Consider the following 27182-nt stretch of genomic DNA (forward strand, 5'->3'; position numbering starts at 1 on the left):
TGGCTGTTTTAAAAAAACATTTTATATGGACATTTAGATACAAAATACATCACAAATGGAATCAGAATATGTAGAGAGAGAAAGAGTTGAACTCAAAAACACGGTTACACTGGAAACCAAAGGAGAGTATGTGGAACAGGTATCATATTCATAAGGTGCAAGAATGGAGAATAAAAGAGACGCCATCTTTAACCCTTTACTGTAGGAATGGAGGGGATTTTAACCTTCTCACTCCCTCATCAGAAGACGAGCGTCATGCCAGAAATTAGTTTAATCATAGCAAAGAGCTCCCATTGATCCAGAACGGCACGGAGAAGATCACCTGCTGCAGGAGAAACAGAAAGAGAGAAACCAGCCAATCTTCTCCAAAAGCATCTTTAAAAGCCAGAAGGTCAGAATTTAGGAGCCGAGATCACTTCAATCTCTTATAATACTGTGGAAAGTGTATGCATAGACTGCAAGTACCATTCAAACAAAAAACTAATAAGATAAAGCTGTCTGGTTTAGTGTTCAGACTGTGGTCAGTTTGTCTTTAGGACAGTATCTTAGTGTCAATGAAACACGGCCCTCATCCTCACATTATTCTGAAACTCTAAAATGGTCAAATGTTTCAGTACTGGGTCCAGATACACTTACACCTAGAATCGACATGATGTCTAGCAAAAAAAAACCTAAACAAAAAACCCTTGAAATGCAGGTGTGTTTTCTTTCACAGATACGGAGAGCGGTCTTGGATCGCAGGAGGAGGACGCTGCCATCCATGTCCAGCTGTTCTGAAATAATTAACAAACCACTTCAAACAATATCAAAAACCTATTCACGTAAATCAAAACAAAAATAAACCAAAGAATAGAATTACAAATACGTTTACACACAAATCAAGAACATGCTTGACTTTTCTTTGGAACCAAAATTCAAAAAGCAAAATACCAATATACTGAAGAAAAGAGGACACACTCCGCAGGAAAGACAAAAATACTGTGTGCTGCTGCTTTAAAAATCAACAAACCTCTTTTGATCCACTTTTCTGAAATTGGGCCGAAAAGTTGCATATTTGACAAAACTACGCTAATAAAAGAGCTTGTCGAAATTCCAAAAGAAGGGCTCTTCAATCCCAAAATCTGAAGGAAAAAAAGTTGTAAATATTTTGTAGCATAATTTAGATACTTGCTATAGTCATTATGCCTTTGTTTATCAGTGTGGGTTCAGATGATGTCCAACACACAACCATGAGAAACTAATGACGATAATAATCAATAATAACAATAATAATAACAATAATAATAATAATAACAATAATGTTTGGTAAAATTTTGTGTCTATTCTAGTTTACTTGCATATAATGACTATTTAATTTTAAAGGTACGCTTCTTGAAATTGGTCTGAACAGAGGTACAGTTTAAAGAACACAAAGCTTTCAGCAAGACGGATGATTATGACACGTCGTCCCGTTGTGTGCGTCACGCTTCAGTGATCGTTACAGCTGCTGGAGTTTCTTTCATCCATGATCTTTCCAGAGAGAGGAAGACCACGGTGGAAGTCTCTCATCACGTGGCTGTATTTGGGATCATAGCATCGTCCTCTCTTACAGAGCTGATGGGATCCACCAATTTCAAGATGATCCTTAAAACGGAGATAAGAGCGGTCCGGACGAATGTCTATATTTCTTAAAGAATATTGATGATTATTGTAGTGTGAGACAGTGAAGGGTGACGTAAATGTGTTCACTGCAGTCCTGACGCTCGGTGCACATGTAGTTCAATGGCCACTAGAGGCAGTCTAGAGCCGTTACTGCATGCATATGTGCAGAGAGACGAGCCAGAGGAAGAAATGATTCGCTTCTCAGTCAGAGATCTGTTTTCATTTAGTGTTCGACGTCGTCAAGTTTCCTTTAAAAAAAAAAAAAAAAAAAAAAAAAAAAAAAAATCCACCTTCTCGGATGTACTGGTTGCATTCCTTATTCAATGTTCGTTCGTAACAGACGCATTTCACTTTTTTTCCTTTTTTTTTTTTGTCCAAGAGTGTGATTGGATTTTTCCCTCCGAGGTCAGCAGCTGTTGAAGGTTCAGAGAGACGGTGAATCTGGAAGTGTATTAATATGGTGAGAAGCGGCTGTATCCTCCTCTGTAGAGAGTGGCCTGCGAGAGAGAGGTTTGGTTAGAAAGCGTCTGAGGATCTGAGAGCGTGACGCACAGACGGAGATGAAGCTTACCATCGCACCGACTCCATACGCTGCCGCCGCCGCCGCCGCTGGAGAAGCCGCTAGCGCAGCCGCGTACGGATCTGCTGCGTACATGCGACCGTAGCTGCAAAACAAAGATGTACACGTCTCAGAGAGAAACAACAAAAACAGGCCTGGAAAATCAACCGACTGTGGCCTGAATCAGTCACCTGTCGCTGTAGGCTGCCGCCGCCGCTGCTGCCGCTGCTGTTGGACTCGCTACCGCCGTCGGCTGAGAGTAACGATACGCAGTGTAGCCGCTCTACAGAGACAGCACAACAGTACATCAGCCAGGCCAAGCGGAGAGTTAGCACGGAACAAAAGGACATGAAAACATTCAAGAAAAGCAAACCTAAAATCCATCAACAAGCATTCTGCCACTGATGTTCAGTCAAACATAAACTGCATTCGGAGAACTGTACGCAAGTCTGTTACACAATGTGAGTCTTCCTCAGTGGCAAACAATGCACAATCATGGTAAAGTAGGTCTCGTTTCTCTAATGATTAAGGATCAATGGTTTGTTTGTCAAAGAGGGAGACAAGCAGAAACGGGGATCGTGAGTGCATTAGCGTCAGTGTCATCGTCCACCCAAACACACAACCAGGGCTGATCAAACCGATTACTGGTGCCATATTCAGACAGACAGAGAGTGAGATTAGGAGAAAATCCACACAACCACACAGACAGCATGCACCCAAACTAGCCCTTCTCTCCTCAGCATTCTACCCTACGGCCAATCAGGAAAAACCTCCCATGATCCCTCACACTCCTGCTAGTGTGCAGCCGCCGAGGGAGAGAGAGAGAGAGAGGACAGAGAGACAGAGAGACCGAGACAGAAAGACAGAGACAGAAAAACAGAGACAGAAAGACAGAAAAACAGAGAAAGACAGACAGAAAAACAGAAAGAGAGACAGAAAGACAGAAAAACAGAGAAAGACAGAGACAGAAAAACAGAAAGAGAGACAGAAAGACAGAGAAAGACAGAAAGACAGAGAAAGACAGAAAAACAGAGAAAGACCGAAAAACAGAGAAAGACCGAAAAACAGAGAAAGACCGAAAGAAAGAGACAGAAAGACAGAAAAACAGAGAAAGACAGAGACAGAAAGACAGAAAAACAGAGAAAGACAGAGACAGAAAGACCGAGAAAGAAAGACTGAGACAGAAAGACAGAGACAGAAAGACAGACAGAGAAAGATATATATGTATATATATATATAAGGATATATATGTATTTTTGTTTTGTTTATTTCTATTCTGCTATGTACAATGCTTTGGCAATATGTACCTTTGAGAAAGACAGAGACAGAAAGACAGAGAAAGACAGAAAGACAGAGAAAGACAGAGACCGAGACAGAAAAACAGAAAGACAGAGAAAGACAGAAAGACCAAGAAAGACAGAGACAGACAGAAAAACATAAAAAGACAGAGACAGAAAGACAGAGACAGAAAGACAGAGAAAGACAGAAAAACATAAAAAGACCGAAAGACAGAAAGACAGAGACAGAAAAACAGAGACAGAAAGACAGAAAAACAGAGAAAGACAGAGACAGAAAGAGAGACAGAGACAGAAAGACAGAAAAACAGACAGAAAAACAAAGACAGAGACAGAAAAACAGAGAAAGACAGAGACAGAAAAACAGAAAGAGAGACAGAAAGACAGAGACAGAAAGACAAAAACAAAAAGACAGAGAAAGAGAAAGACAGAAAGACAGACAGAGAAAGATATATATGTGTGTGTATATATATATATATATATATATATATATATATATATATATATATATATATATATATATATATATATATATATATATATATATATATGTATTTTTGTTTTGTTGGTTTCTATTCTGCTATGTACAATGCTTTGGCAATATGTACCTTTGTATGTCATGCCAATAAAGCAATATGAATTGAATTGAAAGAGAAAGACAAAGACAAAGAAAGACATAGAGAGACAGAGACCTACAAGAGAATTAAGTGTGATCACATGCCAACACAGATCGAGTTAACATGCCGAGAAAGACAGAGAGACAGATAAAGAAAGACTGAGAGAAAGACAGAGACAGAAAGACAAAAACAAAAAGACAGAGAAAGACAGAGACAGAAAGAGAGACAGAAAGACAGAGAAAGACAGAGAGACAGTGACAGAAAGACCAAGAAAGAGAGAAAGACAGGGAGACAGAGACAGAAAGACGGAGACAGAAAAACAGAGAAAGACAGAGACAGAAAGACCGAGAAAGACAGAAAGACCAAGAAAGACCTAGACAGAAAGACAGAAAAACAAAGAAAGACAGACACAGAAAGAGAAAGACATAGAGAGACAGAGACAGACAGAAAGATAAAGACAGAGAGAGTGAGCGAGAGATCTACAAGAGAATTAAGTGTGATCACATGCCAACATAGATCGAGTTAACATGCCATAGAGAGAGAGAGACAGGGACTCTGGGAAGGGGACAGACTCAGATCCCAAAACATCCAGAGTCCTTAAAACTATGGTCTCAAATATCAGCGATGCACAACAAAAGACCTACAGGAAGTCATTCGCTCGAGAAACAGCACCAGAAAATGAATTACACGCTCAGAAGTTTAAATAATCTACCGCTGAGGGCTGGGCGGCGCTATACTTCTGTGTGTTTACTGCAATGCAGTTCAAGTAAACGAGCAAGTGAATGAATGCTTTATGATATTAGCTTGACAGTTTTGGTCTTGTGGTTTACTGAAAGAAAGAAAAAGATGAAGTGTGATCATATAAATGATTTGAAATCAAGTTCCCTGGAAGAAAAACACTATATTATAATAATAATAATAATAATAAAAAAAAAGTCAAATCAGTCAAATAACTGGTCTGTCGGAGGGTCACCCAGCCCTGCCACTGCTGTTCTGGGGTGTGTTCTCTAGTAAGAGTCTTTGCTGCTGCCAAATTTGTCATGCGCTTTGATTCGTTTAGAAGAGAAAATGTGCAGAATTCCCTTCTTTCTCCCCCTTCCGGCCCTCACTCCTGTCAGATTACTGTGAGTTAGTAGGGAAACAGAGACAGCAATCTCACACGATCAATCTCAAACACAAGTATTAATCAGGAGAGATGCACACTATCCGTCTGAGAGCCTACCTGAGGCATTCTGCTACTAACCAGAGTGTCCTGAAACACTATTCTACAGAGAAAACAGAGAGAGCTATCGTCAACCTGGACACACACACACACACACACACACTCTAAGACACACATGCACACACAGAGCCGTCCGAACCTGCTGATGCCACACAAATCAAGTGATTCTTTTGATTCCGTTCATCTGATTCATTGGTTTTATACAAACTTAACGAACCAGATTTTAAAGAATGTCTTCAGAACGAAACGGCTCTGCGTGGCTAGTGTTCACACGGTAAAGCACTCGGAAAGAGAGAAGGAAAGAGAGAGGAAGTGAAACCGAGAGACAGGAAGTGTCATACTTACATACAGTTCTGTAGCTCCATAAAACCCATCCTGGTACACCACACTGAGAGACAGAAAAACAAATGACAGCAAAAAGAAAAAGGAGGAAGAATGGGAGAGCAAGGAACATAAGATTGACAAAAAAAATCAAAATGGTCAGAGCGCCACCATGTGGTGATCAAAGAGAAGAGCAAAACGAAAGAGGGTGGCAGGAAAGATGAAGACCACAAAAAAAGAGAAAGTGAAAACATTAATTCACACACATGCAGTGCACTTGGTCATAAAACAGGAGAAAAATGCCACTTTAATCCCGTTCAGATTTACATCACATTTGAACAGCTACGTCAAAGTTTCCCATTAAACGGGTCACACGGCGGGGAAAATGGCATTTTTGTGTCACTGGAGTGACTCTGATTGCATATTTCCATCAGCTGGTGTCAATGTGAGCGGAAGCAGCACACAGTCATGCAGCAATCACACCTGCTGCGTCTGCGTGTGTGTGAGTGTGTATGTGTGAGTATGTGCGTGTGTGTTACCCAGGGTAGGCCTGTATGGCCGTCTGAGGGACCGCGGCGCGCACCGCTCCGTACACAGGCCGGCCTCGACCCCGCAGGTGATGCGCTCCTCTGAGGGTCGCAGCGGTGGATGCTGCGGCTGCTGCGGCGGCGCTGGTGGGATACGGAAACCCTGGAACTACAGCCAGAGACACCATTGCTGATGAATCATCAAATCATTAGAAATCCCAGAACTTGATGAAATCACGGAGAAGCGCCACACAGCTAGCTTCTGCTACATTAGCTCAACCGAACAGGAACAGCAAACACAAACGCATACGGACTAAAACAAGTTCATCTTCAAAAGAGAAACTCAGAGTAACAAATTCTTTGTGATGAAGAACATCTGTTGTTTCTTGGATGTCTGTGAAACAACACATTTACGGTTCCTCTGAAACTCTAGCACACGAGCTTAGACGAGCACCAGATACAGTCAGGTTACAGTGCTGTTTATACCACGTCATCTCTAAACACACTGTAGTGATGATGCACTGCGACAGGACTCGCTCTATACGGTGTTTGTGCTCAGCGTCTCACCTGCGTAGAGCTCCGGTGTGTACATCGCGCTCATCATAGGACTCAACTTCCACCCCGCTGAAGACAGACAGAGAGAAGAGTCTCAGATCAGTTAACAACTAACACCTGAACAATACCTGAGGACTGAGGTGAGCTGCTTTTACCGTAGGGCAGCGCGCTGAGGCCTTCTCCGTTAGCATACGGGCTAACCATCTTCTTATTGGTCATCACTCGAGCCGTAGCGTTGTTGACCTGTTCATCAGAGAGAGAACGAGCATCTGATCAGAGACACAGAGAACAGAGCCGTTCTGATCCAAACATCATTCAGTCGCTGAGATTAACACGTGAAGTTCACAAATCACTCCAATCCCGAAATCAAGATTTAAACAGTCATCTAGTAACATTTGATAATCAGTTCTTTGAACTAGGTTTACAGCAGAAATTGTGGACTCAATGATATTCCCTTATATTGCTTCATGCATCATAAAAAACTCCCACTGATTTTCAAACATTCAACACAAAAATCCAGAAATCAATGTGGAAAAGCAAACGAAAAACAGGGCATTCAACTGCTAACATGGAGGAGAGAGATAAACAGAGAGAAACAGATCACACATGACAAAATCAATACACTGTGCACAGCTCTTAGCAAAATCACATTCAGCCAATTACAGTTCATTAACCAGAAACGAGCATATCAGCCAATCAGCAAGCATCAGATGCAGCCTATGGACCAATCCAAATACTCTGCAGCCTAACCCCGCCCCCTCGTGAAAAAACACATATCAAGAGAGAAGGGGGGGGGGGGTGTTCAGAAACAGAGGGATGCAGGGAAGAAAAAAAGAGCCAGTCGACATTCAATGAAACCACAAAAACAGGAGAAGAGAGAGAGAGAGAGAGAGAGAGAGAGAGAGAGAAGAATCCACCCAATCAGAAACATCAAACTCAAAAAGCCATCCAGTTTGTCATGAACAAGTACACCAAAGTGCATCAAATGAAAGGAAGCCTGTGATTGGTTGTTGTCAGACCTTGTGAGGAGTGACGTCATTTATGGGTGAGAGAGAAAGAGAGTTAGAGAGAGATGCATATGCTACATGTCACAATAAATGAAATCATGAAGACGGAAAACACCGGCAGGCATCGACACGCTTCTCTCACACGCTGCAAACACACACACACACACACACACACACACACACACACAGAGAGAGAGAAAGTCCAAAACCAAAGACCAAAACAAGCTAGAGTCGCTCATCCTCACGTGAATATAAGGGCAGAAATATCGTCTGAGGAACAATTTCGATGTGTGTGTGTGTGTGTGTGTGTGTGTGTGTGTAATTAGGGGCGTTTTTGGCTCATTGGCTGTTCAATAGTCAGCAGATATCTGGGCCTGAACTGGTGGAAGCATGATGAAGATGATGATGGAGTGATTAAAACTATCACAGATGAAATGGAAGATGTGTGTTAGGGCCGGGTGCTATGACCATCGCTAGAGAGAGACTTAAAGCCAACGGAGAACTGGACAACACGTGGTGTAACCTTGGGTTAGTGTTTCCAGACCGCATCAGTAAACACTGGGTGAGCTGCTGCTAATGAACCGGACTCGATCTAGAGCCGCGTGTGTTTCGTTCTAGAGCTGCTCGGATGCACTGTTAGCTCCATGCTAAACGCAGCTAGCGGATCGTAACCTCTCCATGAAGATGCACAATATGATGATGTTACCTTCAATAATCCAATATCTGCCTTCAAATAAGTAAGAAGTTGTGTTGTTCAAATGTGGTTTCCTCATGTGAGATTTAATCATTAAATAACAGGTATTTTTAGGATGCTCTAATGTTGGGTAATATACACCTTCCACACATTTCCATCACACTTCAGCCAAACATGCTGGGGTCAAAGTGTCTGAAGGGGTTGGGTTTCACTGACAGTCCACTGTATGAAGGTGTTTGGGGTATAATACATCACAGTTTACTTTCTCTAGCTCTCCTCACTTAAATGAACAAAAGTGTCCTGCAGCACTCACTAGTAAAAATTATATCTGGTGTCTGAATCATTTTTGGTTTGACTGTGTACAGCAACTATATATATCAGCTCTCATCTGATGTTTATATCCGCTCTAAATGCAACTATAATGACATGAAGAAATTAAGATGTCATAGACATCAACATGACTTGTTTCTGTTATTGTTCCTGTTTTATTCCAGTCATTATACCTCCGCAGATGTGACTGTAGAGAGTTAGTGTTGAGTAGCGTGTCACCTCGGTCTGATTACATCACTCTAGCTCTGTCTGCATCATTCATCTGTTAGAACATCTGATCTGCTGGCACTGGCACATGCTTATTCTACACACCACTAACCCACTGGACAAATGAGGAACACATGCGGTTAGTGTGACGCTGGTCGTAACACCCAGCCCTGACGAGAGAAGCACAGGAGAGACACGGAGGGATGGAGAGAGGGATGCATGTGTTAATGATCATGAGAGCGATGGCGAGCGCTGGGGAGGGAGGGAATATCATCTGTCAGTATCTGTGGTCCTGAGCGACTACATTCACATGATGATGATTTGATAAAGCTCTTTCCCCATGCCTCTGATGAACAGTGTGTGAGGACAGACCTCAGCGAGGAGATGCACAACAGACGGAGGATGCGTTCGGCCAAACTTCACCACGAGGACGAGGGCTGCCGTCGTCTCCGCGAGGCCTCTAACGCATCTCTGCTCCTCCGAAAATAACAAGCTAATCAGTGCAAAAGAGCCAGAGAGCAGAGTTTGTAAAGCTGGGGAGGGCTGAGTCTAGATCTCAGGGGTTGAGCTGGTGGATTGATCAGGGATGAAGCCGTACATACACAAACTTACCATGAGCCAGGAAACGTTGTGACCACACGCGAGCAGTTACCGTGGAGACTGACAACAACAACAACAACACACAGAAATCGTCAAGGGAACAGAAAGGAAAAGGAGAAAATGAACTAGAAGAGAAAAACAAACCAAAGAGAAAGCACTAAAACTATGCCAAGAATGAGTGAACAACCAGAGAGAAGAGGAGAGGAGAGGAACATTCACACGAGAACAAGAACAAGAACAGGACACATCTTCAGCTGATCAAATCTGTCTGTAGGAGCGCATTCATCTGTGTCACAGAGGAGGAGGAGAAAGGGACGGATGATTAGAGGAGCTCAAACACACACACACACACACACACACTATTCATGGGTGTGAAAATGTGACCGATGTGGAAGTACGTCTAAGAGAGCAGTTAGTGAGGCTAACATGCTGAGCTGATGACATCACTCAGGGGAGGGGCCTAGACAGTGACATCAGAGGCATCTCAAACAGACACAGGGACAGGAAGTGATGCAACAGACAGGAAACACAGTGAGTGCAGAGCTGGACAGACAGACTGGCCAGAGAGAGAGAGAGAGAGAGAGAGAGAGAGAGAGAGAGACATGAGTGAAGAGCTTGATGACTGTGCATCGCTCTCTCCACAGATCTGCTCTCCAGAAAACAAACAAACAAACAAACAAACATTAGGGTGTCATTGCATACAACATCATAATATCATGGCAGATAATTCAACTTCTGTTCAAATGATTCAAATCAAAGGCATCCAAAAAGCAAACAAATGAATCTGATTGGGTAATAAAGTGCTGCTGCTGCCCAGATTAACCCGTCTCCTGGCGTCTGATGAATCTGATGTTCTGAAGTGACCAGACTCATGCTGCGCTCCATGCACTAACAGCCACAGACACCGGGGGCGCTGTAGAGCCACGGGGCAGGCATCATGCATCTACACCAGGGCTGCCAAACTCCAGACCCCGCAGTCGAACACTGAGCTGAAGAAGAACGCACGAGCGCTGGCGTGTTGTGGGAGACACTGCATGCAGCTAGTATAACGTGCACGTCTGCAGTTTAGTCCGGAAGTCTAATGAAAAATATCACGGTAAAATGAGATAGATTTATCACAAAAGCCCCTGCTAAATGATTCTTATAATACATTGATATGATTTCAAAAACTTTACTACTACAAAAGCTATCCATTTTACTTTATTTTTGAACGCTCTGTTAGAAGCATGGCTATAGGGGAAGAACAAATAAGTGTCAAGATTAACAAGACATAAATGATAAAATAGTGCATATGTTTTCTGTTTACATTAACAGAAGTCTGAGTCTGAGTGGAATAAATGCCTCTGATTGAGTTATTAAGTGAGTGATGATGTACATCACAGCAGAATAAACCCCGAGAGTCTGTCCTGAAGTGGCTCTTATGATAATGACCAGCTGACGGTGTATTAACCCTAACCTAGTCAAAACGAGATGGATGGGAATTACTGTAATCTTTTATAATCACAGTAATAGAGACGCAGCTGGACTAACACGAGCGGTCAGAAAACATGACCATCAGGAGTTTGACACCCCTGATCTACACACTTAGTCCTGAAACAAACTTCCTGATTCATTTAGAAATAATAGTCACTTCACTTGGGATTACAGTCTGAAGTGACCCAAACACAAAAAAAGAATGAAAAAAAACCAAAAGTGATCCGCCGTCTATGAGAGACAAACACAGACAGCGTCTCTGAGGTCATGCAGGAGTTCAAGACCTAAAACACCCAGAAACCAGCACTGCCACACACACACACACACACACGGCTCCATGCAGCACTCGTCCACACACACACACACACACACACACACACGCTTCTCCTCGTCTCCCAGAGTCACAGATCAATCTACAAATGCACTGAAAACAAGGAGTACACAAGCATCTGAAAGTGAGCCGCTTTCTCACAGAATGCACACAAATGCCATAAAGATACAACACCAACGTTGTGAAAGCATTCCGAATCATCAGTCCTCGTGTATCGGGAGAATCAGAGCAAATGTATCATTAACAAAAAAGCCATTCAAACCAGAAGAAACAGAGACAGCATCAAACGCACGCATGTGATTGGCTAACTGTGAGCATGCTCCGTACAAAACAGATCAATGATGAACTATCACATGCTGTTAATAACCAACACTCCAATCCAAAAACAGCCGAGAAACAGACAACACCTCACAGAATCTAAAGTGGACTGCGGTGGAGATGCACCATGCATTGCTAAGCTCACACACACACACACACACACACACACACACTTCCCATGATGCAGCACACACAGAAGCCGTTCAGCACACGTTCGGTCAGTAAAGGTGTGAAACGGACACAAAGAGACTCACCTCGATCTTCCGTCCCTCCACGATGGTCCCGTGGAGACGCTCTCGTGCTTTCTCTGCATCTGCACTGGTCTCAAACGTCACAAAACCAAAACCCTGCACCACGACAGAGAGAGACACACATGAAGCATCGGACCCCCAAACACATCCAGCTTACAGGAACCGTTCACCCCCAAACGATCCCAGAACACAGATGTTTAGCAGAAAGCTGATGACAAATGTTCCAGGGATACTACGAGGATTCTAGATTAAATTAGTTTGAAGAAGCCGGTTCATATTCAAAATCATCTGCAACACCATGTTGTATTCATTCAGAAATGAAGCAAGTGTCTGTCTTTAATTTCAGTTCAGTCACACAACAACATCACATGACTTTAGAAAAGCCGGAATAAACACGTGTCACATTTAATGATCAGTGTCCCTGCAGCATCAGAATCACAGGTGTGTATTTGTAAAAACAGACAACAATACACTGTATGAGTCACAATTAGGGCTGGGTAATGTTCAAAATCTTTCGATCCGGTGCCAATTTCGATACCTCAGTTTCGATACCGGTCCCTAACGATACTTTTTTTCGATACCATATGTTTTAAAATCCATTTCAACATCAACACAAATACATGAAACACAAAACTTTTATTTTTCACCTTTTATAAAACAAATTCTGGTAACACTTCACACTCAGGATAACATTATTAATACAGCTGGTTGTGCTTTTTGGATAGGGGTGCGCCATTCAGGGGCGGACTGGGACCAAAAAGTGGCCCTGGACTTTCTGGCCCACAGCAGCCCACCACAACGCAAACACCCCTGTTTTGATGTCATTTATTAATTTAATATTTAAGTAAACAGTTTGGGGATTTTAACCAATATGGCAACTGATCCTCCGTAAAAAAAAAAAAAAAGCAGCTGTTCATTTAGCGACTCCTAGTGAGCGACACATGCTCATCAAGACACAAACAATCCTCTAGAACTCACTCTTTGCATCGAGTTATCAGATCCATACAAATCATGCATGAAATAGAAGTTTATAAACTCAAACGATAGCTTCATGTGCTTTACAGATGAACTTGAAGTCTTTATTAATTTGAGATGTTCAATAATAGATAATCTTTGGCTCGGTAATACAAGTTCATGATCCGATTAGTGAACCGATGATTCTTTTGAGTCAATCTTTTAAAATAATAATTTATTTTGTTTAACGAAACCAGTATTTCACAAACTGGATAGATCTGAGGTGCAGAGCTCCACGTCCCGGGGCTATTGTGTTTTCCAGTCTGATGGGCTGTCGTGAATAGTGATGTAAGCATCCACTTGTCCCTTAATGCTGTTTCTCTTTTGGTAATCTGTGCAGGGTTGTCTTGCCCTGGCAACCAAAAACACACTTCTTTTGTGACATTTGGCGACGCTCTCGCTCTGATCAGTGAAGTCTGTTGTGCTCTCAGTGCTCTGCTATACGGGAGCGCGCTCTTCCGGCAGAAGTGCCTCAGGACCCATATAAGGAAATTCAGCTCCATCTAACGTCACACAGAGCCATACTCGAAAAACACTTTCCGAAACTTGTGACAAACCGGAAGGAGTATTTTTGGAACAGAAATACTCCTTCAAACGTACAACTTAATTTTTGAAACTTTGTCCATGTTTAGCATGGGAATCCAACTCTTTAACAGTGTAAAAAACTCAGTATGCATGAAATAGCATTTCACCCCCCCTTTAAGTCTCTGCATGGCCTTGCTCCCCCCTACCTCTGTAACCTGCTTACCCTCAACACCCCAACTCACTCTTTACGATCCGCTGATTCTAGCCTTCTCGTTGTCCCTCGGCATCGCCGTGCTTCCATGGGGGGGCAGATCATTCAGTGTTGTTGCGCCCAAAAAGTGGAACTCTCTCCCCCCCATCTCTCCGTTTTGTTAACACTATCTCTGAATTCAAATCCGTGCTCAAAACACACCTATTTTCTGAATGCTATAGTTCTTAGTGTGGTTTTTTTTTCTTCCTCTCTCTCTGCTGGTTGCTGCCCCCATCTCCCCAATTCTCACTTACTATTGTTGTTCTGTCTGCTCTCTTTGTCAATTGCCTTTATTGTTGTTTGTTTATTGTAACGTGTCCTTGAGCTCTGGAAAGGCGCTATATAAATAAAACTTATTATTATTATTATTATTATTATTATTATTATTATCACATATGTTGCACTTTGCTGACTCGGCATCCACTTTTATAAAGTGTAGCCACACTTTAGACCTTTTTGACATTGTAAAACGCAAACGTTTTGAGAAAAAACAGCTACACTTGTGTTGTGTGACTACGAGTATCTTCAAAAATCCTCCCCGTCAAGTCACATGGTGGTCGACAGCCATTCACGGCGAATTTAGGTCCTTACATGCACGTATGCTACAAGCTCACACAGACACAGCCGCTTGGCAAAAGATAAATAAAAAAAAAAACACGGCCGCTTGGCTTTTGGAACCGAAATTTGGCACCGAAAGATAAATAATTTTTCGATACTCATAGTATCAAAGTTTTTCGTTCGATACCATAAAGGCATCGAAGTTCGGTACCCAGCCCTAGTCACAATTATACATTTCTGTTTTATGACAAAAATCATTAGTATATTAAGTAAGGATCATGTTCCATGAAGATATTTTGTACATTTCTTACCGTAAATGTATCAAAACCTAATGTTTGATTAGTAATATACATTGCTAAGAACTTAATTTGAACAACTTTAAAGAGGATTTTCTCAATATTTAGATTTTTTTTCTAAAAACATATCATACATCAATGGAGAAATTATTTATTATGATTTTTAAATTTAAATGTCCAAAAATGGACCCTTATGACTGGTTTTGTTGTCCAGAATTTCTTGATGTTAGCAGACACTCAGAGCTTTATTTTAAACATCTGCCGTCATACAGAATTACAGTTCTTTGTTACTTTAGTGTAATAACAACATGTAATCAGATCATATTCAAATGCATGATTTTAAAACGGTTCCTTACCTTTGAGCCCCTCTCATTGAAAATGATCTCCACATCCAGAATCTTTCCAAATTGCTAAAACACACAAAGAGAGAGAGAGAGAAAGAGAGAAAGAGAGAAAGAGAGAGAGAGAGAGAAAATGCTCAACACAAACAAACCCACAGCTGTTTGCGTAATGCCTACAAACTGCTCATTATAAAAGAAGAGCTGCATTTACAACAATCACTTTAACATGTGGTTACACTCTCAGGCACCAGGGGGCAGAACTGGCCCTTAAACACATCATGTTGAGTCTAAAATCATCTGAGGAGTAAACCCTGAAGCCTATGAAGTCTGTAGTACCCCGAACATCTGCCGCAGGTCTGGGTCTCTGAAGCGGAAGGGGATGTTGGAAACATGGAGCCGCTTCGGGGTCCCTTTAGCCTCGGAGGAATCACTGCTGACCGAAGGATTGTAAGCAACCATCTGAAGTTCTGCCTGAGTAGAGCTGTCTGACATCTGAGAGAGAGAGAGAGAGAGAGAGAGAGACGGGTCTCACCACTCCACAAAATCACACGAGTGAAGACAAAAATCACAGGCGTTTGAGATGATTCATGCGGGGCCACCAAGACCAAAGACTGAGCGACAGGAAGTCGTTCAACACGTTTGTTGTTCCAGCTGCTCAAACGGTGCGAGTGCTCAGATGTCACCATCTGCTCGAGGAGCTTTAGCACTTACTTGAGCGCTGGGGTTAGAGGAGGGGGTGCTGCTGACCCCTGCAGGGGCCTCCGTTTGGCCCCCAAACTCCAGCGCCAGGCCGTTCTGAGGAGGAGGAGGTGGAGGAGGAGGGAAGGAGGAGAACGGAGCCCCGACACCCTCCACAGCTCCCATCGTGTCCTGTGAACCCTGCAGATCAGAGACAGACACAGAGCAGGGTTAATCGACCCGAAATCCAGAGAGAGAGTGAGACGGCGGAGGAAAGAAACACAGCTCACTTAACAGAGCGACCGCCATCCGAGTGAGAACAGAGGAAAAGTGAAATCAACTGGAATGGAGCGAGAGAGGGGGAGAGAGAGAGAGAGAGAGAGAGAGAGAGAGAGAGAGAGAGAGAGAGAGAGAGACGGTAATGCATTCCTCTCACAGATGACGCCACTAAAAGCCAGAGATATTACATTTCTCTCTTTCTGGTGACAAGTGGACTCAGGCAGCTGTTCAATATTAATGAGGTCCTCCTGCATAATTTAGACACATAAGCTAGCACAGCAGATGACACGCAGAAGAAGCTAGCTAAGAGTTTCTGATCACAGATCCCACATCGGCTACAAAACATGATCCTGAGGACGGGGAAACCGTGACGGATTACTGCGCTTTGAGTGAATCCAACAACACATGCAGAAATTATTTTTCACAAGGAAAACATTACATGTGGCATGAAGTAAATGGTCTCTTTTTTTAACATTGTTCCATTATGCACTCACAGTTTATACCAATAAAAAAACTCACATTGAGACAATATAACAAATACAATCCATGTTATTCTTGTGTTGCAGTAAAGGAAGTTAGTTTTTTTAATAGAACAAACATTGGTTGATTGGTATATATCGGCCTATATTTGGCATTTTTTTGTAATTAATGCATCTGCTAGTCATAAAAAAGGCAAACATTATAATACTTTCTCGTTTGCCGTCAGCACGTACCATGGCTTTATTTGAAAAATATGATTCCCAATGAACACAAACTTCCCAGAATACTGAGTGCCCTGTTAGTGACAGGGTTTACTTTTTAATTATATTTTTATTAAACGTATTTATTTGTGAAAAATACTCTGTCATGTAAACTGTTTATTTAACACATTTATTTCCATTGTCAAATGACTTAAAATTTCTTAAATATTAAAATAAAAAAAATCGTCCCTCTGCTTTCCAAGATACAGGCATCAGCGGTCAAAAGCAGAATAGGGAAGTCGTGGCCTAATGGTTAGAGGGTTGGACTCGCAATCGAAGGGTTGTGAGTTCTAGTCCCAGGCCGGCAGGAATTGTGGGTAGGTAGGGTGAAGCATGTACAGTTCTCTCTCCACCTTCAATATCATGAATTAGGTGCCCTTGAGCAAGACATCGAACCCCCAACTGCTCCCCGGGTGCCGCAACATAAATAGCTGCCCACTGCTCCGGGTGTGTGTGTGTGTGTGTGTGTGTGTGTGTGTGTGTGTGTGTGTGTGTGTGTGTGTGTGTGTTCACTGCTGTGTGTGTGCACTTCGGATGGGTTAAATGCAGAGCACAAATTCTGAATATAGGTCACTATACTTGGCTGAATTTCACTTCACACTTTTCTATTTTAGAATAGTCTACCAGGATGTGCTTAAAAGTTAAAAAGGCTTCATTTTCTTCATGCAAAAAGTTATATATAAAATAATTGTATTTTGTGGTGAAATGTTTTTTCGTGAGATTCAGCAATTGATAAGACTCTGAGAACCAGTGATCTGAGAAACACACGTCTCTCTGCAGAGAGAAACAGACTGAAGAGAGTCATCCCTCGCTTCTGAGAGAGAGAGAGAGAGAGAGAGAGAGAGAGAGAGGGGAAGACACTGTTCTGTCAAGTGTGCATTCCTCCTCCAGCATCTCTTCCCTACATGGCAGCAGGATGAGAACAGAGAGAGAGAGAGAGAGACACAGTCTGGTATTTATAGCTCTGAGATCTTCCCGTTAACCACAGGAACATTAATGAGCTACATTTCAGAATTCATCAGCAGTATCCTCTCAATACTTGTCATTTCCACTTCCTCAACCATTACGAATCAGCTGTTCATTCAGACTGAAGTGCTGGAGTCTCAGATGTTATGTTGACTCACACTGGCGCGGTCACTTCTGCACGACGCAGTGAAGCGTGATCGGTCTTGTGCTAACCTCACACTGCATGGACCGTAGTTTATTGATTCTCACGACAGAGATGCGTCTCACAGAGTCAAAGACTGAAGCGATTCCCTTCAGTTGCACTAGAGGCCTTATTAATCCATATCTCTGTGATCGTCAGTCGGAGAGAGGAGTGTGTGTTCAGCCGAGCGAGGGCAGCTTTAGTTACGGGTCAGCTAGCATCTGTCTAACGTGCAGCTGTGCCACGGGTCGCCCGTCTACTGTAGCGATCACAGACGTTACAGGAGAATCATTCAGCGAGGGATCACATCACTCAATAGTGCTACATTAAAACATACTTAGAATATTTTTCAAATATCTTTTTCAGACTGATTTAAAGCGCCTTTATGGCACCACCTTTAATTGCAGAAACATGATCCTAACGAACAGTTTTTATCCCCTCAGACCTGTTAATATTGTTAACTAAAACTGTTAAAAATGGTTTTCATTATTTGAAATAAAGCTAAGTAAAATTAAATACAAACACTGAATACAAACTTGAATGAAAATAAGAATTTTTGGCAAATAATAATAATAATAAACCGCACGTGATATTTAATCTTTCACATGGAGCAGCATTTACTACACAGAGCCACTGTTCACGGACAAGCCACTGATGATTATATTTTGCATGTTTTGCGCAGAACAGCACTTGTGGTGTTGTGTTGTCAAATAAATGTAAGTACTGCGCTCCCTGCCGAGTCCTTGTGATCGCGAATCATGAAAGTGAAAGTAAAATGAGAGGGTGCAATTCAAACCCGGTTTCAATAGCGGCTCTCTAATGCCCCAAATAAGATACAGCCTATACTTACCCAACCATATAATTGCGAGAAAAAGTATTGAAATATTTTTTTATCCTCCCATCGTGAGGCTACATTTCATTTCCTTTCTGAAGACTGAAATAGGACGCCAACCCTATTATAGAACTATGATTGTGTAATTGTCATTTAAATCTGAATCATGTTCAAATTGTTTGTCATAAAGCAACATCTCAGGAATATCCAAATATAACTTCCTGTTATGAAACAGGACATCATTTCAAACATGTCCACTGTAGAGGACACCAGGACTAAAAGCATGATTATTATGCATTTTGGGAGACATAATTGAAAAGGAAAATAAATATCAATATTCTTATGAAATATTAAATATTATTATGAAAATCTGGCCAATTATTACTCCCATTATGATAAGACTTTATTTAAACATGCTGTCCCAACAGCACAATAATATGTAAATTAGATACAGTGTATAGATGTGCTGTGTTTAATGGGAAACTCCAGTTTATGGGAATTTTTGCACATATAGCATAAATCAAAACTGTCAAATCATTGTTATATATTTTTATTATCATCCTTAAAGTATGTCATAAAAAAAAATATATATTATATATATATTTCCATTTTTTCCCCTCATGCTCTAAACTATGCAATGACATGAAATAAAATGCTAAAATTCACAAATCATCTTTTTTCTGGGTCTCAGGAGGATACACTAAATACATAATACTGTGTTACAGAGTCTTGCATGACGGCTGCTGGGCGAGCGGACGGGTCACACTCAGCTCTCGGTCAGCAGCGGCACACACACTGGACACGCCCACAGCCGCTGCTGATTGGTCAGCTGTAACCTGACCTCAGGCTTCTCTCTCTTCAGGGGGCGTGCCTGTTCCTTCTGCCCCGACCAATCAGAGTCCAGCAGCGCCCAGCATGGGTCCAAAGGTTCATGGGTCTAAATAAAGCGCTGCAAACACTGATGTTTGAGAGACAAACATTCACTCAGTGTGTGTGTGTGTGTGTGTGTGTGTGTATTTCTCTCACACACTCCGCCCTCAGCACATGTGTCTTCTTCAGAAACGAGTTGATCTAGTTTAGAAAGACGACTGCTCCATTGCTCTAAACACACAAACTCATCAGTCTCGGAGCAGAACCAGAGACTGTTCTCCAGCGCAGCGTCAGCGCTGAACTCTCACACCCAGGAACCAACCCAAGAAAAGCAAACAACAGCATGACTGACGTCTCTGTTCCAGCTCACGGTTTATACTGTGCTCGGCATGAACCGCCTGTGTGTTGATGTCATTAAAGCCTCACGTGTGGAGGTGATGAGTGTCTGAGACGAGTGTACAGTAAGAGCAGTGATGTGTAATAAAATCAGCTCTCAGTATCAGCACTGGTGCTTCTCTAGCATCTTCTTTACTCTCATGTTCAAGATCAACTCGTCCTGTGTCTGTATGTGCGGTCACCTGAGATCATGCACAGGCTACACAAACATTCATAGAGACGCAAGCTATCTTAGGGTTTCTGTGAACGTCATGTAAAAACAACATGATCTGTCCTCATGTAGGGGTGTGTGTGTGTGTGTTTCAGGGTGAATGCAGAGCTCTATTCCTCTGCAGGACCAGCGCAGCGGAGCGTGAATCATGAGGACAGGTAAGAGTCTCTCCCTTGCTGCAGGGGTTCAGCATACTTCAGCTAGTCTCTGTCTCTTCTCCTCACTTTCACCTTCACAAATCTATTTCCCCACCCCTCCCCCCTCATCCCAATCCCATTCCTGCTGTTAAAGGAAAACCCGGAGAAAACAGCTGCTCGAGCCCTCGGGAAACAGCAGGAGAGAGAGACAGATTCCACGGTACAAGACAGACAGCTTTGGACTAATAAAAGACTGACTTGTATCGCAGCACGTTAATCCTGACGCCACGCGCGTGTGTGTGTGTGAGACAGATGTGAAGACAGACAGATGAAGAACAACTGCTCGAGAACACCTGGTGCCTTCAGTCAAGAGAGACAGCTGGAGAAACACCAGAGCCTCCTCACCTCAGCACGCTCAGAGGAACCTGCTTCACACACACACTGACACACACACACACTCTGACACACACATACACACACTGACACACACACACACTCTGACACACACACATACACACACTGACACACACACACACATACACACACTGACACACACACACTGAAGGTGTCGTCTGCAGCTGCATATTCTATTATTTCTAAAATAACATTTATGCATTTAGCAGAATGGGGTTTACTTATGCTTGCGCTCTCTCTCTCACACACACTCTGACACACACACACACACACGTGCACCAGTGCATCAGGCTGGATGTGTCCATGCAGGAAACACAGAAACATGAATGATTGAAGACTCACCGGCCGCACAGGAGGGTAACAGACCCCCATCATCCTCCTGAACACCGCAGCGAGAGACAGACACAGCAGCACTTCCTGTCTTCAGACGAGCTCCTGACACACTCACACACTTCAGGATCTCCCTCGCTCGCTCGCTGCCCTCCTGTATCTCTCTCTCTCTCTCTCTCCCTCGCTCGCTCCCTCCCTCCCTCGCTCGCTCCCTCTCTCGGTGTCTCTCTCCCTCGCTCGCTCCCTCTCTCGGTGTCTCTCTCCCTCGCTCGCTCCCTCTCTCTCTCTCGTGCGTTCAGCTCTTCTATCTCTCCTCTTATATCTCTCACTCGTTCTCCCTCTCTCTCTCTCTGCACTTATTCTGAAAACAAACTAAATTTCTTAATTCTTTCTTGATTTTTTTTGTTGCCTGATTAAAAATCTAAAAACTGAAAATACTCATTTCTTCTGCGTTAGTTAGCGATTAGCCAGCTAAACTAGCGTTCCCGGAGCAAGTTTACACATGTCAAATCACAGCAAAAGGAATTTCACCTTCTCAGGACGAAAATCATCAGCATAATATTCCATTTACTTCAATTTAATCTTCAAATCCTAGAACGTTCAACAGCCTTCATCATAAGAAAATATACCATACGATTCTGATATGATATTACAATAATGATATTTACAGACATTAAATTGTGCGCTAAACCTGAACACAGAGCAGATGTGAAGCTCAATCAAACGCTGCTGATAAGTGGATAGAGAGACGGATGGAGGGATTACAGAGAGAAAGAGAAGATAAAGAGTGAGATTAACTACACCAACTGAACACACACACACACACTCTGTACAGCTGCTGTAATCTATGCTGCTAATCTAAACACTCCTCGTGTGTGTGTTCCTCTCAGTGTAACAGATTCTTAACAATACTCAGATTTATTCGCAGATCTAGTGTTATACTGGTGTGGAAGAGTTATTAAACGTGATGCACCGGACGCTTTGGTGTGTTCTGGAGAATCCTGGAGGTCTGATCTACAGAAAGAGCGCTGAGTGACCGGTGACCTCCTCGAGTGGACATCAGCGCGTCTGTGTGACGCCAGAATAAGATTCACGCTCACATTTACATTCATTATCACCCGAGCAATCCAGAACACTGAAGCAGCAGGTCTGAGAATAATGAAGACTTTAATTAAACCTCAATTACTGGACAGAGAGAAGCACCACACACGGCCTGGTGACCTCAGAGGAGACCGGACACCACCGAAGCATCTCAGCCACGGTCAGAACCCAGAGTCCAGCCTGACGCCGCTCCATCGTTTGCTCTCGAGATTCAGAGAACACAGAACATGCAGCTCTTATCTGAACCCAGAGATGAGGACAACAGAAGAAATCATTTAATGCTATTTAATATGAAATCTTATATTCTTATATTCCTCCCGCTTCATCTGCTATCCTGGTTTATTTTGACTGAGCTTAAGAGCAGTGCATTATGGGATTGCCTTCACATGTGTTTGTGTCAGAGCATTAATTGGGCTCCAGGGTTGATTGGTGTGTAATCAGATTAGCGGTGGTCCGTCAGGGGTCAAGCCCAGCTATTGTCTACACATTAAAGCAGCACACTGTTGAGAACACTCTCTCTGAGCCTCCTGCAGTCTTCTGAGGGAACACTCAGCAGTGCACACTACAGTCATCACACTGGTCTCATCTGCAGTGGTGTGTTCACACTTCACAAGAAACAAACCCGATCCACAGAGCCATGCAGGGTTTATGATCACTCTTTCAGTAATACTTCAGAGCTTCTTCTGCATTATTATTAATAACGGTGATGTAACAAAACAAGACATTAATGGAATAAATCAGCCCAGGATTAGTAAATTAAAGTCTGTGTATGTTAAATTCTGTCAACACAGTTGAACTTTACAATTAAATCTTTGTATTTTTACTTATATTCACACTTATTAATTTAGGAGATGCGTTATCTGTTATTTCATGTCACACAAATGGAAAAACCTTCATGGTCCTAAAAACTTGAAGTGATGGCCAGTGTTCAGAACACAGCGTCATTCTCTTGGGTTTGGGGTGAAATAGGAGCTGGATGTGTGTTTGACAGACTGAAGGTGTGTGTGTGAGTGTGTGTTCTGCTGAAATCTGAGGAGCAGCTCAGACCAGCACTAAATACAGAGAGAAACATCTGGAGAACATGTGTGTGAGAAACAGACGAGAGAGACAATGAGTCACTGAGGAGCCCTCCGCCTCCCCGTCATGTGCCTCGTCTCCTTCAGGACCGCCAACACACACACACACACACACAGAGAGAGAGAGAGAGAGAGAGAGACACACACACACAAACATATACAGAGAGAGAGAGAGACACACACACACACACACACACAAACATATACAGAGAGAGAGAGAGACACACACACACACACACACACACACACACACACACACACACACAGACAGAGCAGTGTCTCACTGGAAGCACAGATCTTCTAAGAGAGGAAACTATGATTCCTTCAATCTCACTGACCTGTAACTTCCTGTTAAAGAAGAAGAAGAAGAACCTGAACAGATGGAGCTGAAGGAGGAGGAGGAGAAAGTGTGTTACTGCTGAACGCATTTAAGATGGAGGTCTGGCGTCCTGACATCAGTCGTGTGTGTGTGTGTGTGTGTGTGAGAGGGAGACTCATAAGGTAGTGAAAAAACTAAGACCAAGAAAATGAAAAACACATTGCTCAACACACTCAAAGAAATGAAGCTCTTTCAGAAGGACACTGAAGCAAATGCTCTGAAGGGAATAAACTCGAGACACACACACACACACACACACACACACTCGGGAAAAACTGCATTCTCAGCACTACAGCTGGAGGGAGCGTCTTTTTATATCGAGCTTTTATAACGACAGACATCTGAAGGAAACTCGCTCCTGCATTAATGCCACGCTTGTGTGAAGATCCTGTCTCTGAACACAGCAAAACAAAGAGCAGAGATGAAGATACACCAACACACTGAGAGACCATCACAACACACACAGCTCCTGCTCTCTCTCTCTCTCTCTCTCTCTCTCTCTCTCTCTATCTGTGCACCTCCTCACCATCGGTCGACACCAGTAATGTGCTCCGGTTCTGACACAAACCAGAGAGACACGTGCGCTCGCTCTATTGTCTACCGCAATCACCATCACACCCCCATTTTACTGCTCTGCTCAGGGGTCAAAGTTCAAAGTTGCCATGGTAACATGTGTGTGCAATCTCATAAGGGTAATTACTGGAGACGTGGGGTAAGTAGGGCACGGTACAGCGTGATGAGAACATGAGTGACCCGACCGAGGATATTCAACAACCACAGATCTGTGCCTGATGTCAAAATGCAAAGGCTTATCTCCAAATCTCCAATCAGTGTGTGTGTGTGTGTGTGTGTGACCCCCCTCCCAGCAGCGCACGTCAGGATAAATGAGAGATCAGAGACTAATGCCACTCTGAAACAAGTGTAGATCTCTTTAGCACAACAAAAAGCCTCTTTACTGTCAGTGATACAGCAAATCCTCTTCTGTGTGTGTGTGTGTGTGTGTGTGTGTGTGTGTGTGAGGACTGATGTGATTTAAACCACTGACGCTAGAGGAGTGAACAGAGCACCGCAGCTCAATGAGTTCCTGCACTCTCTGACCAATGATGTTTGATTCACAACAAATATAAAAATAGCGTAGCATGAACTGAACCAGAAACGCTGAAGCAGGGAGCCAGTATTCCTCTCTTTCAGACGCGTGTGTTCACACACACTTCAATCCTTTCATTTGCTCCGTCTCTGCTCTTCAGAAATGCATGGTTTGATTCCCGCGGCCCCCACTCATCCCAGCCCTGCTGCAGGCTATTTCCAGACTCTCTCCAGAACATCAATACCTTTTTTGGACTGCACCAGCGAGAACACACACACACACACATCTGCTGGTCTAAAGCCATCATGGAGCAGTTAAAAAGAAGCCGTGAGCCATTAGAGTCCATGAAGCACTTTAGATGACTTACTGGAGAATGAACAGATAGAGAGAGAGAGAGAGAGACAGAGAGAGAGAGAGAGAGAGAGAGAGAGAGAGGGAGAAGAGCTGAAGTGAGGGATGAGATCACAGAGGGTGAGGATCGGAGCAGAGGTGCTCGTGGAGGAGGAGGAGGATGGAAAAGTACCGCAGGATGGAGAGGAGATTGGTTCATGATTCAGAAACATTTAGCAGCAGCGGGAGAGAAAGAGAAAAGTTGAACCCGCTCATGTAACGTTCTCCGGGTCACGATCAGACCCGAGAGCCCCCAGCGTCACAAGCGTCATATAGAATGGTGGTTTTAACGCTTACCTGTCCGGTGTCCTCGGTACCGTCCATCCGCGCTCGTTTGCATTCAGCCCCGTCGGACTCCCCCGCCGCCAAGCCGCCCTCCGGCTCCGGATCCCCGCGCTTCATCCCCCGAGCCGCCGCCGAACCGGAGTCCAGATCCCGGTCGTGCTCCAGGATCCCGTGGCTCACGGGCAGCATCACAGATGCGACGTCGGTCGACATTAACATTGAAGAGGGCCGCAGATGTTGCGTATGAAGAGCGAATAACGAAGACGAGGAGTTCTGCAGAGGATCAGAACCGACGCTCGTCTGACGCGTGGAAACCCGTTACAATGTGACGCGCGCGTGCCGCATAAAGGCCTTTGAAGAGTAGCGAGTATCTGAGGCCTGGGCGCGAACAACAGACTCGAACCCGAGCAGAAACACAAACGAGCTTCGGAGCGGAACGGAAAACGGTGGGAGACCGAGTGTAGCGCGTGGAGGACGAACGCGAAGGAAACGCGTAATGCGTCTGAAGGTCTCGGATCTCAAACGCTCTTCCACCAAATAAAACACAAAATCGTCAAGTTCGCCTTTAAAAACAGGCGTCGCAGAAAACGGCGAGAGAAACGCGATGCATCATTCCAGTCCTTCGACAGATTCAAGAGATTCCTAAAACAAAGGAGTGGCGTGGAGCTGCTGCTGCTTTGCTTTGCTTTCCTTTCTTCTCTCTCTCTCTCTCTCTCTCTCTATGGATTCTTGCGGCGGAGAGGAAACGCACGCGCACACGCGCCCCTCCTCTCCGGTTTCCTCGCGCTCTCGCTGCTTTATTCTTGCTGCAGTTTCCCGTTTTCCCCGGTTGAACACGAAGCGCTTTAAGCGTTTAACACGGGGACGAGATGCGTCTGACTAGATGTGTATTTTTATACTCTCGGCGTTTTTTCTTTGCTTGAACCCGCGATGCTACACCGGGAAACGCCAACATGTAACGAGCCGATAATTAGCGTTCCGTTCGGAGAAAACCAGACGCGTCTTTAGGAGCTGGACGCCCGAGTGTGCTGGATCCGCTCATACTGACGTGTCGATCCGAGCAGATGATCAGAGCTCGCGCACAGTTATTGATTATGATTGATTATGCGGTTCCTCCGCGGTTCGGTGTGTTCCTGCTGGATTCGCGGTGGAACATGACACCGAGGCGCGTCTGTGGCGTGCGCGCGACATCTGGCGGCCACGCGCTGCCACGACACGAACATCAGACCGTCTCACGCGCTCTTCATGAAGTCTGTTCAGGATTGGTCTCAGTTTAGGAGTAAGCGGGCAAAATGAGATTGATTTACATTTCAAAGAAAATATGAGCATCTGATTGAAAATTTATATCGGTTTCTTTCTTGTGTGATGAACTCACACTCGCTTAAAGAGGGAAACACTGACCCCACTTCAGATCTCTTAAGATGAAATGAAACTGGACTTCTATAAATCTACACTGTGAGAAATATTCACTGTGTGACAACTAGCCCCAGCCCCCCACATTCTAGAGACTTTCCTGTTGTGATGCACTGACACATATTGATCTGAACAGAGCAATATTGATAAGAACAGCTAATATTGTAGCTCTGGTTTACTCTCACAAGCCTAATGCTCATATGGAAGTATATACTTATTTCTTCTAACAAAATCCCTCTGTCATCTAAACTTGCAAAGCTCACTCAGTTGCCTCTGAGAGCTAGCGATGCTCAGTTTTCTACCAATGCAAAAAAAAAAAGGTCTAATTTCTCTTCTGCTCACCAAGCCTGAATTTATTTGATCAGAAATATAGTAAAAACTGTAAAACAGTGAAATATTACTCCAGTGTAAAACATCTGTTTTCTGTGTGAATCTGTGTTAAAGTGTAATGTATTTCTGTGATGCTCCGCTGTATTTTCAGCATC

General features: G+C 43.5%; 1 protein-coding gene across 9 annotated transcripts; it reads right to left on the bottom strand.

Annotated features, from left to right (window-relative positions):
- Positions 1-26535, bottom strand: LOC113095145 (RNA binding protein fox-1 homolog 2-like). Of its 9 annotated transcripts, none has more exons than XM_026260759.1 (13): positions 25297-26535; positions 15644-15811; positions 15269-15424; positions 14948-15001; positions 11952-12044; positions 6893-6980; positions 6750-6806; positions 6195-6351; positions 5680-5722; positions 5356-5377; positions 2392-2483; positions 2213-2306; positions 1-2138 (listed from the first exon to the last, which is right to left on the bottom strand). In XM_026260759.1, exons 1-13 carry the CDS (start codon positions 25501-25503, stop codon positions 1861-1863), a joined length of 1509 nt encoding a protein of 502 aa, XP_026116544.1. In that variant the 5' UTR covers positions 25504-26535; the 3' UTR covers positions 1-1860. The 9 variants fall into 9 exon arrangements, 7 of the variants coding, with proteins under 7 accessions (XP_026116544.1, XP_026116545.1, XP_026116549.1 ...); XM_026260760.1 differs by lacking the exon at positions 25297-26535 and adding an exon at positions 20979-21122; XM_026260764.1 differs by lacking the exons at positions 15644-15811; positions 25297-26535 and adding exons at positions 9348-9468; positions 9588-9635 and having other exon boundaries at positions 15269-15353.
- Between the last annotated feature and the right edge of the window lie 647 nt (positions 26536-27182).

This window comes from Carassius auratus, unplaced genomic scaffold (assembly GCF_003368295.1).
Source record: "Carassius auratus strain Wakin unplaced genomic scaffold, ASM336829v1 scaf_tig00215630, whole genome shotgun sequence".
Lineage (NCBI taxonomy): Eukaryota > Metazoa > Chordata > Actinopteri > Cypriniformes > Cyprinidae > Carassius > Carassius auratus.